The sequence below is a fragment of the Muntiacus reevesi genome, chromosome 3, assembly GCF_963930625.1.
Source record: "Muntiacus reevesi chromosome 3, mMunRee1.1, whole genome shotgun sequence".
NCBI classification, from domain to species: domain Eukaryota; kingdom Metazoa; phylum Chordata; class Mammalia; order Artiodactyla; family Cervidae; genus Muntiacus; species Muntiacus reevesi.
In genome coordinates, this window is record NC_089251.1 from 13428011 (window position 1) to 13441027 (window position 13017).

Sequence of the window (13017 nt, forward strand, 5' to 3'; positions counted from 1 at the left end):
TGGGCTGAGAGTAGGTTAGTTACTTTAGTCCATGACTGACTAGTTAGCACCACAGCGATCAGCTCAAGACCAGTTGTGTGCAGTGGTTAAGAGCCTGGGCCTTGCGATCAGGCAAGACTGGATTTGCTCCTGACTTTGCCTCTAGTTGGAGAAGGAAATGGCAACCCACTAGAGTACTCTTATCTGGGAAATCCCATGGACAGAGGAGCCTGGCAGGCTATGCTCCATATGGTCACAAAAGAGCTGAACTTGACTCAGAGACTAAACAACCGCAATAACAACTGGCCCTACTAGCTCTGTGTCCGTGGGAGAGTTATTTAATCTCTCCAAGCTTTGGTTTCTTCATCTGTAAGTAGGATTTATAGGAGCCCCCTTCTCATGAGGTTGTTGTGAGGATTAAATGAGGTGATATATGTAAAGACTCTTAACATAGACTAGGAAATAAGCCTCACATAACAGCTCTCTTTCATGATGATGGTGATGACAGAGTCTTTGAGTAGCTGCTGTTCACAAGTCCTTTTATTCACGTGTTCATTCATGAAACGAGCTGCAGATGTTGCTAACAATGGTGTCTGTGAGCAAATAGGGGTTTCAGGGAGTCTTTAAATTCTCCTAAAATCACATGGAAAATTTTGTGCCTATGTGTGTTTTTCTAGAGAGAATCTCAAAGTGCTCCTTGACCCCACAAAAGTTAAAAATAGTCTCAGGCTTGGTCCAGTGGTTAAGACTCTGAGCTTCCAATGCAGCGGGGTGCAGGTTTGATCCCTGGTCAGGAAGCTAAGATCCCAGAAGCTTCATGGTGTGGCCAAATAAAAAAAAAAGAGATACACCAGATTAGAAAGGTGCTTTCATCTTCAAAGAGTCCACGGAGCGTGAAGGCAGACAGACTTAACAGGCAAGCTGCTGCTGAATGACCTGTGAAGGGTATAAGTGATGGAGGCCACATAGAGGGGAGAACAGGTGAGACAGCTTCCTGGAGGGTCAAGCTGAGTCAGAAGATCCCAAGCAGAAGAAATAGCATGCAGAAACTCAGGCCACAAAACAGAAAAGTGCTGTATGTTGCTGTTCAATTGCTAAGTTGTGTGCAACTTGTGACCCCATGGACTGCAGCATGTCAGGCTTTTATCCTTCACTATCTATCTCCTGGAGTTTGCTCAAATTCATGTCCACTGAATCAGTGATGCCATCTAACCATCTCATCCTCTGTCCCCCCTTCTCCTTTTGCCTGCAATCTTTCTCAGCATCAGGGTCTTTTCCAGTGAGTCAGGTGGCCAAAGTATTGGAGCTTCAGCTTCTGCATCAGTCTTTCCAATGAATATTCAGGGTTGATTTCCTTTAGGATTGACTGGTTTGATCTCCTTGCTGTCCAAGGGCCTCTCAAGTCTTCTCCAGTGCCACAATTCGAAAGCATCAATTCTTCAGGGCTTAGCCTTCTTTATGGTACAACTTTCACATCCGCACAGGACTACCGCGAGAACAGCATGAAAAGGAAAAAGTGCCACATACTTAAAGTCAAAGTCTGGCATGAACAGCGCAAATGCCCAAGGTGTATGCCCAATTTGAGGCAAGCAAGTTGGCAGAGGGGAGTTTGGATAGCGTCTTTGAGTCCAGGCTTGGAGCTTAGGCGTGGGAAGAGTTGTAAGCAAAGGGGTGACATGGTCAGAGCTTTAAAAAAAATCCCTCTGTGTGTCAGGTAGACCTCTCAGGAGAGGAGGTCTTGGTGGGAGTGGGGAGGGAGGAAGGTTGGGGAGGAGGCCAGTGTAGCCCTCATCCTGGTGTGAAAGAAGGCCCTGAAGTAAGGCAGTGGGGATTAAAGGAGAGGAAATGTAAATAAATGAGGAGAGGGACTTCCCTGGTGGTCCAATGGCTAAGACTCTGTGCTCCCAATGAAGGGGATCTGGGTTCAATCCCTGGTTGGAGAACTAGATTCTGCATGCTGCAACTGAGACCCATTGCAGCCAAATGAATAAATAAATATTTTAAAAAGATAAACATGAAGACTTGCTGACCGGTGGGGTTTGGGGGAGGCAGAAGGCATCGAGAGGGCTTTCAGGATTATGCTTCTCATTTTTCTGTGGGCCTAGGGTCCACTGGACGCCTGGTTAGACATCACTGGAGACCTGAGAGAATATGTCCCATTGTTCTGGTGCTAGAAACTCACAGTGTTATGCGGGGGTCAGGGTTACACATGAAATACTTAACAGGGCAGACCAGTTATAAGCATCAGTTCAGTTCAGTCGCTCAGTGGTGTCTGACTCTTTGCGACCCCATGAACCACAGCATGCCAGGCCTCCCTGTCCATCACCAACTCCCGGAGTTTACCCAAACTCATGTCCATTGAGTTGGTGATGCCATCCAACCATCTCATCCTCTGTCGTCCCCTTCTCCTCCTGCCTTCATTCTTTCCCAGCATCAGGGTCTTTACAAATGAGTCAGCTCTTCACATCAGGTGGCCAAAGTATTGGAGCTTCAGCTTCAACAGTAGTCCTTCCATTGTAAGCATGGTGCCTGCTGAATCGATCAGCATGGAGATCATTGCGGGCTGATGTGACTCTGAAGCTCTCCATGTTATAACGTCCAAGTTCCTATCTTGGTTGACCTCCCAGCCACATTCACACTGTTCCCCTTGGCTGTTTAGGTCTCATGCTGTCTCTCTCTCTCTCAGGCCCTCTTACTTATTCTGCTCAGCGGGTTCATCCTCCTCCCCCAGGACCTCCGTCCTGCTCCACTGCACCCGGGCGTCCAGGCCCACACGGGTGACCTCTGCCCCAGTCTTCAGCCTGGCCTCACACGCCTTTCCTCTGGCTCTCTGTGCTCCAGCCACACTCACCGTCCCGCAGACTTTCCAGTGTCCTGCCCTAGGCTTTCACACGCTTGTCCTCTCTGCCTGGAACACTCTTCCTCCCCATCTTCTATCTGATCTTCCTCCCAGCCTCAGCTCTAATAGCTCTAATAGTCTCAGGAATAGGATGACCATTTAATTTGTTGCTCAAACTGAGATATACCTGAAAGCAAAAAGAGGTGCTATTAATGATGACACTCGGTCAGCCAGGTGTTGGCTGGTGGGCATGGGGCCTCCCGACTCGGGGTGCACGTCCCCAGCTCCCCAGATCTGCTCAGTCCCCTGTGCTCTCCTGCTCTCCAGGGCTCACCTCGCAGCCTTTAGCACGACTTGCAGCGATACACTGGCGTGACTTTGACTCAACCCTTCCACTGCAGTATTCTTGTCTGGAGAATCCCACAGACAGAGGAGCCTGGCAGACTGCAGTCCATGGGGTCGAGAAGAGTCGGACACGCCTGAGCGACTAACACTTTAAAAAACACTTTCTCCCCACAGACTGACTGTGTGCCCCAGGAAGACAGGCGTGTTCCTGTGTGTGTTTGGCATCTGAGGCACTTTGTGCCACTAAGTAGGTGCTTAACACTTAGTGGGTAAAACACCTAATGATGAACTCGGATTTGTATTGTTCTGTGGTGCCTACAAGCGTTTTCGTTTACATTATCTTGTTTGGTCCCTGTCGGGACCTGGTGGTTTTTTCATCTCGGTCTCCCAGGGACACAGAACACAGGTCCTGGTTGCTTAAGCTCTTACAGTTGGTAAGTGAACAGAGATAAGTCAAGGCTTCTCAGGCTTTCTGACCCCCCCAATCCACTGCTTTTTCCAAAAGGGTTTGAAGAAGACAAAAGGGAAGATAATTCCCAGGTTTAGAACCCAGGTAACCTGGAGGACGGTGATGAACTTGAGAAAAATGGGGAGTGGGGAGTCTGAGAAGCACTTGTCAGTTTCCCTTTGCCTGTGACGATCCATGCAGCGTTCCAGGCTCCAGAGAGTCCTAGTAGATCTACGAATGGCCCCTTAGCCTGGGGTGGGTAGGGTGGGGCGTAAGCAGACGGTTTTGTTGTCATTTTATTGTAAAATATACATGACATAAAACTGACCATCCTGAGCACCTTTCAGTGTACAGTACAGTGGTGTTAAATACATTCACAGTGTTATTCATTCATCACTACCAACCAGCTCCACGACTCTTCATCTTCCCAAATTGAAACTCTGTACACATCGAGCAATAGCTCCCCATTTTTCCCTCCCTCTAGCTCATGGGATGGGCTTGCCTGGTGGCTCAGTGATAAAGAATCTGCCTGCAGTGCAGGAGACTCAGGTTCGATCTCTGGGTCAGTTAGATCCCCTGGAGAAGGAAATGGCATTCCAGTATTCTTGCCTGGAGAATCCCATGGACAGAGGAGCCTGGTGGGCTACAGTCCACGGGGTTCCCAAAAAAGCTGGACATGACTTATCGACTAAATAACAACAAAGCTCCTGGAAACCACCCTTACTTTCTGCTGCTGTGAATTTGACTGCTCTAGCTGCCTCACTACCCTAAAGAAAATCAACCCTGAATATTCACTGGAAGGACTGACACTGAAGCTGAAGCTCCAGTACTTTGGCCACATGATGCAAAAAGCCAACTCATTGGAAAAGACCCTGATGCTGGGAAAGATTGAGGGCAGGAGGAGACGGGGACGACAGAGGACGAGATGGTTGGATGGCATCACTGACTCAGTGGATGTGATTTTGAGCAAAGTCCTGGAGGTGGTGAAGGACAGGGAAGCCTGACGTGCTGCAGTCCATGGGGCCTCACAGAGTCAGACATGACTGAGCAACTGAGCAACAACAAGCCACCTCACAAAAGTGGAGTCAAGCAGTGTTTGTCCTTTTGTGTTTGGCTCACTTGACAGTGTCATGTCTTCAGGGTTCATCCATGTTGTAGCAAGTGTCAAAACTTCATCCCTTCTCAAGGCTGAGTAATATTACAGTGTGCCTATATTCCACACTGTGTTTATCCACTGATGGATAGTCAGTGGACACTTGGGCTGTTTCTACTTTTTGATTGTTTGAATAGTGTTGCTATCACATTTGCTGTACCAATATCTGTTTGAGTCCCTGATTTCATTTCTTTTTGGGTATATATTCAGAAGAGAAATTGCTGAATCATGCGGTAATTTTTGTTTCCCCAGCCGTTTTTTACATTCCCACTGTGCAAGGGTTTCAATTTCTCTACATCCTCATCAACACGTATTTCCTTTGTATTATTATTTTTATAATAGTCTTCCTAATGGGTGTGAAGTGGTTTTGATTTGCATTTTCCTAATAATTAGTGATGTTGAGCATCTTTTCATTTGCTTATTTGCCATCTGTATGTCTTCTCTTGAATAGACATAGAGAAATGTCTATTCAGGTCCTTTGCCCACTTTTTAAATTGGGTTGTTTGTGTTGAGTTGTAGGAGTCTTTAAAAATATATTCTGAATATTAATCCCTTACCAGATTTATGATTTTCAAATATTTTCTCCCATTCCACGGGCTGCCCTTTTATTCTGTTGACAGTGTCCTTTGATGCAAAAGTTTTAATTTTGATGAAGTTAAGTCTTCTCTGATGGCTCAGACAGTAAAGAATCTTCCTGCAATGCTAGAGACCTGGGTTCGATCCCTGGGTTGGGAAGATCCCCTGTAGGAGTCAATGGCAACCCACTCCAGTATTCTTGCCTGGAGAATCACATGGACAGAGGAGCCTGGCAGTCTACAGTCCATGGGATCGCAGAGTTGGACGTGACTGAGCGACTAACATTTTTTTTCACTTTTTACTTTATTTATTTTTTCTTTTGTTGCCTATGCTTTTATTTATTTATTTATTTTCATTTATTTTTATTAGTTGGAGGCTAATTACTTTACAATATTGTAGTGATTTTTGCCATACATTGACATAAATCAGCCATGGATTTACATGTGTTCCCCATCCCGATCCCCCCTCCCGCCTCCCTCTCCATCCCATCCCTCTGGGTCTTCCCAGTGCACCAGCCCTGAGCACTTGTCTCATGCATCCAACCTGGACTGGTGATCTGTTTCACCCTTGATAGTATACTTGTTCCAATGCTATTCTCTCAGAACATCCCACCCTCGCCTTCTCCCACAGAGTCCAAAAGTCTGTTTTATACATCTGTGTCTCTTTTTCTGTTTTGCATACAGAGTTATCATTACCATCTTTTTAAATTCCATATATATGCATTAGTATACTGTATTGGTGTTTATCTTTCTGGCTTACTTCACTCTGTATAATGGGCTCCAGTTTCATCCATCTCATTAGAACTGACTCAAATGTATTCTTTTTAATGGCTGAGTAATATTCCATTGTGTATATGTACCATAGTTTCCTTATCCATTCGTCTGCTGATGGGCATCTAGGTTGCTTCCACGTCCTGGCTATTATAAACAGTGCTGCGATGAACATTGGGGTGCACGTGTCTCTTTCAGATCTGGTTTCCTCAGTGTGTATGCCCAGCAGTGGGATTGCTGGGTCATATGGCAGTTCTATTTCCAGTTTTTTAAGGAATCTTCACACTGTTATCCATAGTGGCTGTACTAGTTTGCATTCCCACCAACAGTGTAATAGGGTTCCCTTTTCTCCACACCCTCTCCAGCATTTATTGCTTGTAGACTTTTGGATAGCAGCCATCCTGACTGGCATGTAAAGGTACCTCATTGTGGTTTTGATTTGCATTTCTCTGATGATGAGTGATGTTGAGCATCTTTTCATGTGTTTGTTAGCCATCTGCACGTCTTCTTTGGAGAAATGTCTGTTTAGTTCTTTGGTCCATTTTTTGATTGGGTCATTTCTTTTTCTGGAATTGAGTTTGAGGAGTTGCTTGTATATTTTTGAGATTAATCCTTTTTCTGTTGCTTCATTTGCTATTGCCTATGCTTTTAGTGTCATGTCTGAGAAATCATTCCCAAGTCCAATGTCATGAAACTTATCACCTCTATTATCTTCTAAGAGTTTCATTTCTTTAGCTCTTATGATTAGGTCTTTGATCCACTTTGAGTTTAATTTTTACCTATGGTGTAAGATAAGGGTCCAACTTCACCTTTTTGTATGTGGATATCTGGCTTTCCCAACACCAATTCTTGAAAAGACTCTCCTTCTGCAAATGAATAGTCTAGTCATCTTTGTCAAAAATCATTTGACCATTTTATGGGAGGGTTTTTTCCTGGGTTCTCTGTCTTATTCCATTGGTCTATATGCCTGTCTTTATGCTAGTACCACACTGTTTTTAATTTATTTTTATTATTTTTAATTTAGAGATGCTTTAGGTTCACAGCAAAACTGAGCAAAAGGGATGGAGATTGACCCATATAATCACTGCCCTCACGTATGCACTATCAAAATCCCACACCAAAGCGATAGGTTTGTTAAAATCAATGAACCTTTGTTGCAGATCATTATCACCCGAAGTCCATAGTTTATGTTAATGTTCACTTTTGGTGATGTACATTCTGTGGCTTTAGACAAAGGTATGTGGCGTGAATGTACCATTATGGTATGAAATAGTGTAGTTTCACTGCCCTAAAAATCTTCTGTGCTTTACTTATTCATCCCTCCCAAGACTAACCCCTGGCAACCACTGATCCTTTTACTGTCTCCGTAGTTGTGCCTTTTCCAGAAAGTCATATAACTGGAATCATACTGTATATAGCCTTTCCAGATGGGCTTCTTTTGCTTAATAATATGCATTTAAGGATCCTCCATGTCTTTTAATGGCTCAATAGCTCATTTCTTTTTAGCACTGAAGAAAAGTCCATTGCCTGGCTGTACCATGGCTTATTTATCCACTCGCTTACTGAAGGACACCTTGGTTGTTTCCAGACCTTAGCAATTATGAATTAAGTTGCTATAAACACTTACATGGAGGGCGTTTTTGTGAACATAAGTTTTTAACTAATTTGAATAATACCAAGGAGCATAATGGCTGGATCATACAATAAGAGCATGTTTAGGTTTGTAAGAAAATTCCAAACTGTCTTCCAAAGTGGCTGTACCATTTTGCATTCCTATCAGCAATGGATGAGTGTTCCTGTTGCTCCTCACCCCCGTCAGCACTTGGTATTGTAGTGTTTTGGATTTGGGGCATTTTAAGGTGTGCAGTTTTATCTCATTGTTGTTTTATGTGCTGTTTTGATCACTATAGCTCTGTTATAAGTTTTGGCATCAGAAAATGTGATACCTCCAAAATTGTTTTGGCTATTTGTGATTCCTTGATATTTCATGTGAATTTTAAGATGGCTTTTTCTATTTCTGAAAAAAAAAAAGTCACTGGAATTTTGATAGGGATTTCATTGAATCTGAGGATCACTTTGAGTAGTGTTGACATTTTAATAATATGAAGATTATTATTTCATATACTTCATATTTCATTATTATTTCATATTACTTCATCCTTGACCATGGGATATCTTTCCACTTATCTGTGTCTGCCAGTTCTTTTGGCAACATTTTGTAGTTTTTAGTGTACAAGTCTCTGCCTCCTTGGTTAATACCTAATTATTTTATTCTTTTTGATGCTGTTGTAAATTGAATTGTTTTCTTAATTTTCTTTTTGAATTATTCATGGTCAGTATATAGAAAAACTGATTTTTTGTGTATTGATTTTGTATCTAGTAACTTCGTTGAGTTCATTTATTGTGTGTGTGTATGTGTGTGTATGTATATGTAATCTTTAGGATTTTCTACATATAAGATCATATCATCTGCAAACAGATAATTTTACTTCTTCCCTTCCAATTTGGATGTCTCATTTCTTTTTCTTGCCTATTACTCTGGTTAGAACTTCCAATACCATGTTGAATAGAAAGTGGCAAAAGTGAGTCTCCTTGTCTCCTTCCTGATATCAGAAGAAAAGCTTTCAGTTTCACCATTGAGCATGATGTTAGCTGTTTAAGCAGTTTTTTAAAGGATCTTAAAAAGACATGGGACTATGAGATGCTGGTTTGGTGGTTTAGTTGCTAAGTCGTGTCTGACTCTTGCAACCCCGTGGACTGTAGCCCGCCAGGCTCCTCTATCCTTGAGATTCTCCAGGCAAGAATACTGGAGTGGGTTGCCATTTCCTTCTCCAGGGGATCTTCTAGACCCAGGGACTGAACCCGGTCTCCTGCACTGCAGGTAGATTCTTTACCAACTGAGCTACCAGGGAAGCCTGAGAGAGGAGATGCTGGGACCTACTTAATATCGTGTTTCTCTGTTTTCTCAGCACTGAGCAAAGTGCCTGGCACATAGAAGTTATTGAATAAATTTATTTAGAGAAAGACAGTTTCTCAAAACTTAATGAGCTAAGGGGTCTCTGAATGAAAGGTTGAACTTAGAAATCATGACAGTGTCAAGGATTGAAAGGCGATCCTAAGGGTGATAAGGATTCCTAGGTTATCCACTGATGTGGAGCAGGTGTTGATTCCACAGGGTGGGCAGCAAAGCCATTTGGATCTTAGTAAATGTTGCTTGGATAGTATGCTTTATAGAGGAACCTCCTCGTTAAGTTATTTTTCCCTCTTCTATATTAGTGCTTAACAGCTGGGAGACAATAACATATGTTGTATCTCCTTGTATTTATGACTGCCGAATTAATAACTTCAACCCACTGGATACAAAGAAAATGAGTGAAATGCTATAAATTATAGATGGAAGTTGTTAATGCTAATAGAGTGTGTAACATATGCCTCACTTTGGCACAGTTTTGAGACAATATGAATGATGTAAAGGACTTGAGTCTGTTTGCCTACATTTTAATTTGGAATCATTGGGAAGCATTGAGTCACTGCTATTTCATTGGTAACACCATGTTCTTTCACTGGAGCTTCACCCTCTTAGCTTGGAGCGGATAAAAGTTCTGATTAACTATAGTCTTAGGACGGGAAAATTGGATGCTTTTACTTAATATGCTGATATTTCTCTTCATTTGGATTTCTAACAAGTAGGTTCTAAATATGAACTAACGTCTCCTTGCTCTTTTCCCTTAAGGAGGGTCGAGTGATGCATTTGAAAAACACACTGTGTAAATGCAGAGCTTGTTGATAACTGGGGGAGGAAATAAGGTGTAGAAAGAGCAGGCCCTTTGGTCTTAGCAAGGGATTCTCTGGTTGCAAGTAATTGAAACCCTCTAGCTTGCGCAAAGGGGATGCATTCTAAGCGTATGAGACTGCCTCACAGGATCCAAGGACAGAAGGGACAGTGGGGCTCAGAAGGGCCTGGGCCCAGGATCTAGAAGCCCTGGGAACTGAGGCCACTCGGTCTGTGTCGCCAGGGCCACATGGCCTCGTCTCTGCTTTTCTCTCTGCACCTGCTTCTTTCTCCTCTCTTCGTAGACTGGCTGCCTTTGCTTCTCTGTGCACATGGCCAAGCGCAGCTGCCCGGCTCTGGCGTTTGATCACTTTCAGTTCAAGGGCCGGCAGGGGCTGCTGGGCATCTCTGATTTCCATATTCCTGGAAGAGAGAATCTGGTTATCTCATCGTGAGTCAGAGGACTATTCCTGGTTTGTTCATTTATTCATTCAAAAAGTCTTTGTTGGATGCCAGGAACAGTTTTAGGCACCCGGGAATACATCCTGCCCTTGGGGGCTGTGTATGTGTGTGTGTTGAGAAACAGAGAGAGAGAGAGGTTGTGAGAACTTGTTTCAGGGGCACCAGTTTGCACATTGCAGTTTTCAGTGAAAGAGAAGTATGGTTTGGAATTCAGATAGACCTGGATTCAGATCCTCCTATTACCAAGCTCTGTGCAGCCTTGAGCGTGTTACCTTACCTCTCCCAGCCCCTATTTTCTCATCAGTGAAATGGGTATCATCCTTTCTAGAATGGTTATGGGGATTCTAATGAGTGGGTGCCTGTAAAATCACTTGCAGAGTGCTGGCCATGCTGAATCAGAACCCTGCCTCTCAGTGGTCATGACCCTGAGAAAATTACTTAGCCAGACTGAGTCTGTTCCCTCTCCTGTAACACGGGAAAGAACATCAGCAACTTCACTGGCTTGTTACAAGGATTCCATCATGTGACGTGCGCCAGGGCACGGGGAATCAGTACAGAAGAGACACTCAGGGCGGTAGCTAATCACATTTCCCCTCTTTCTTCCAGTTCCCATTTGGCCGACGCTTGCCTTGTGACATCTACTGGCACGGAGTTTCATTTCATGACAATGACATATTCTCCGGTCAAGTGAACAAGTTTCCAGGTATCTATTGTTATTGTTGGCATTTAAAAATGTGTCTAGGGCTGAGTCTCAGGGTACACTCTTGGACAAAAACATGCCAGTGTTTTGACATCAAACTGGAGGGCTCTTAATTGGGAATGGCTGTCACTGTGCTGTGATCTTGGGAGGGAAGATGATCAGGACTTAACCCACCAAGGGCTTAAAGACTGGAAGTTCCAAAATGTGAAGAGATCAGCTCTTCTGGTCTAATTCCACTGGTGGAAGAACATGGCTTTCACTTTGGGGTTTTTGATATAATAAGGGTGTGCCATGAAGGGATGATATTTTCAAAATGAAAAAAAAAAAAAAATAGACCATCTCTAAACTCACCATAGTTTCTGGAACATTTCAATGACTCGGTGAATGTGGCCTCTGAATACCTCTATGTGTGTGGCTCTCCCTGGTAGATCATGAGCCCCTGGGAGGTGCAATGACTCCCACACCTCTGTAGATGCCCGTGGCTCCTGCAGCCCTTCTAGACACACCTGAGGTGCTCTGTAACTGCTTTCTCACTGACTGATTGAAACTCAGAGGCAGCCCCAGTTTTATGCCCATCACAGGGAACGAGAAAGCCTGACATTAAAGCAGTAAAATGAACCGTTTCCCCTACAGAGTTAGTCTAACATTAATAAAAGCTTCATGATGCACTAAAATACATAAACAAACCCATTTAAATTTCTAATTAATGTGCAGGAGACAGAGGTACTAAAATTCTGGGACTTTGTCCCAGAAATGGGATTCACAGTTGCCATTTCCTTTAAGTGTCACTTTTGGAGGTACTATTTTAAAATCGAATGCAGCATCTCCATACTGGGAAGAGGAGGTTTGGACAGCCTCTGTCTTTATACCCTGAGGGCATTATCTACTGAGATGATTATCTAGTGAAGCTGCATGGGGGACTTGGTGCCAGACAAGTGCCACGGCCGACACTCTAAGAGAACTCGCCACTCCATTCCCAGTCACCCTATCGTATAACTTTTCCTTTTCCTTTTAATCTCTACCACCTTCTTCTGCCCTGATTACTATTCATTATTTCCGTTGGTTAAGTGAAGAGGGAGAGGTTAAGGTGAGTGGGAGTGTGTAAGGAGAAATGAACATTTGGTTAATCAGCGTATGATTTCAGCGAAAGAGGTGCCACTCATTTTCAGAAATTTTTACATAAGACACAAACCATATAGAAGATGATAACAGATAAATTTTTAAAAGAACAGGGACTTCACTGGCAGCCCAGTGATTAAGACTTTGCCTTCTAATGCAAGGCATGCGGGTTAGATCCCTGGTTGGGGAGCTAAGATTCTCACATGCCTCACAACCAAAAAAACCAAAACATAAAAACATAAGCAATACTGTAACAAATTCAATAAAGACTTTAAAAATGGTTCATATTTTAAAAAAAAGAAGAGAGAGAACATCACCCTGAATCCCATTCCTCATTGAACGAAACCATGAGGTAAATATTTCTATTTATTGTTGTTTAGTTGCTAAATTGTGTCCGACTCTTTTCTATGTTTATTTCCTCCCAAACCTTAATCATGTTTGTGTATCATTTTTACATAGTTGCCTGACTATAAGATGTTCGCTCTAGTGTTTCATTTATGCTTATTTTTAAGAGGAGAATTAACTGATCTTTTTCTTCGGCAGTCCATGCCACATCGTTAAGAAAACACCTCTCATCCCAACTTCCACATGTTATACAGTGGCAAGTGATGCTATGTCCACTGGGGAGGGTTTCAACTAAGCCAACAGACTATCATAGGCCCCTTGGCTCAGATTCACTTGGAAGGACACAGGACAGGAAGCACAGCTTGCCGACCAGTCAATGTCATGCATTTCCTTTTAGTTGAGTCTTTACAAGGGTTCCAGAGCTAAGTCTTCGGCTCCTCCAGTGAAAGCTCAGGTGCAAGGAGACACAATCCATTTGGTGGCTGTGGATCTGCTTTGACTCAGAAACC

At 43.4% G+C, this 13017-nt stretch overlaps 1 protein-coding gene across 1 annotated transcript in view; it reads left to right on the plus strand.

The window, feature by feature from the left end:
• Positions 1–13017, plus strand: part of TTLL11 (tubulin tyrosine ligase like 11) — a 261722-nt gene that overhangs the window by 40789 nt on the left and 207916 nt on the right. Inside the window, exon 2 of the mRNA XM_065928526.1 lies at positions 10951–11047. Coding sequence (XP_065784598.1) covers positions 10951–11047 — 97 coding nt within the window. The remainder of the gene's footprint in view (positions 1–10950; positions 11048–13017) is intronic.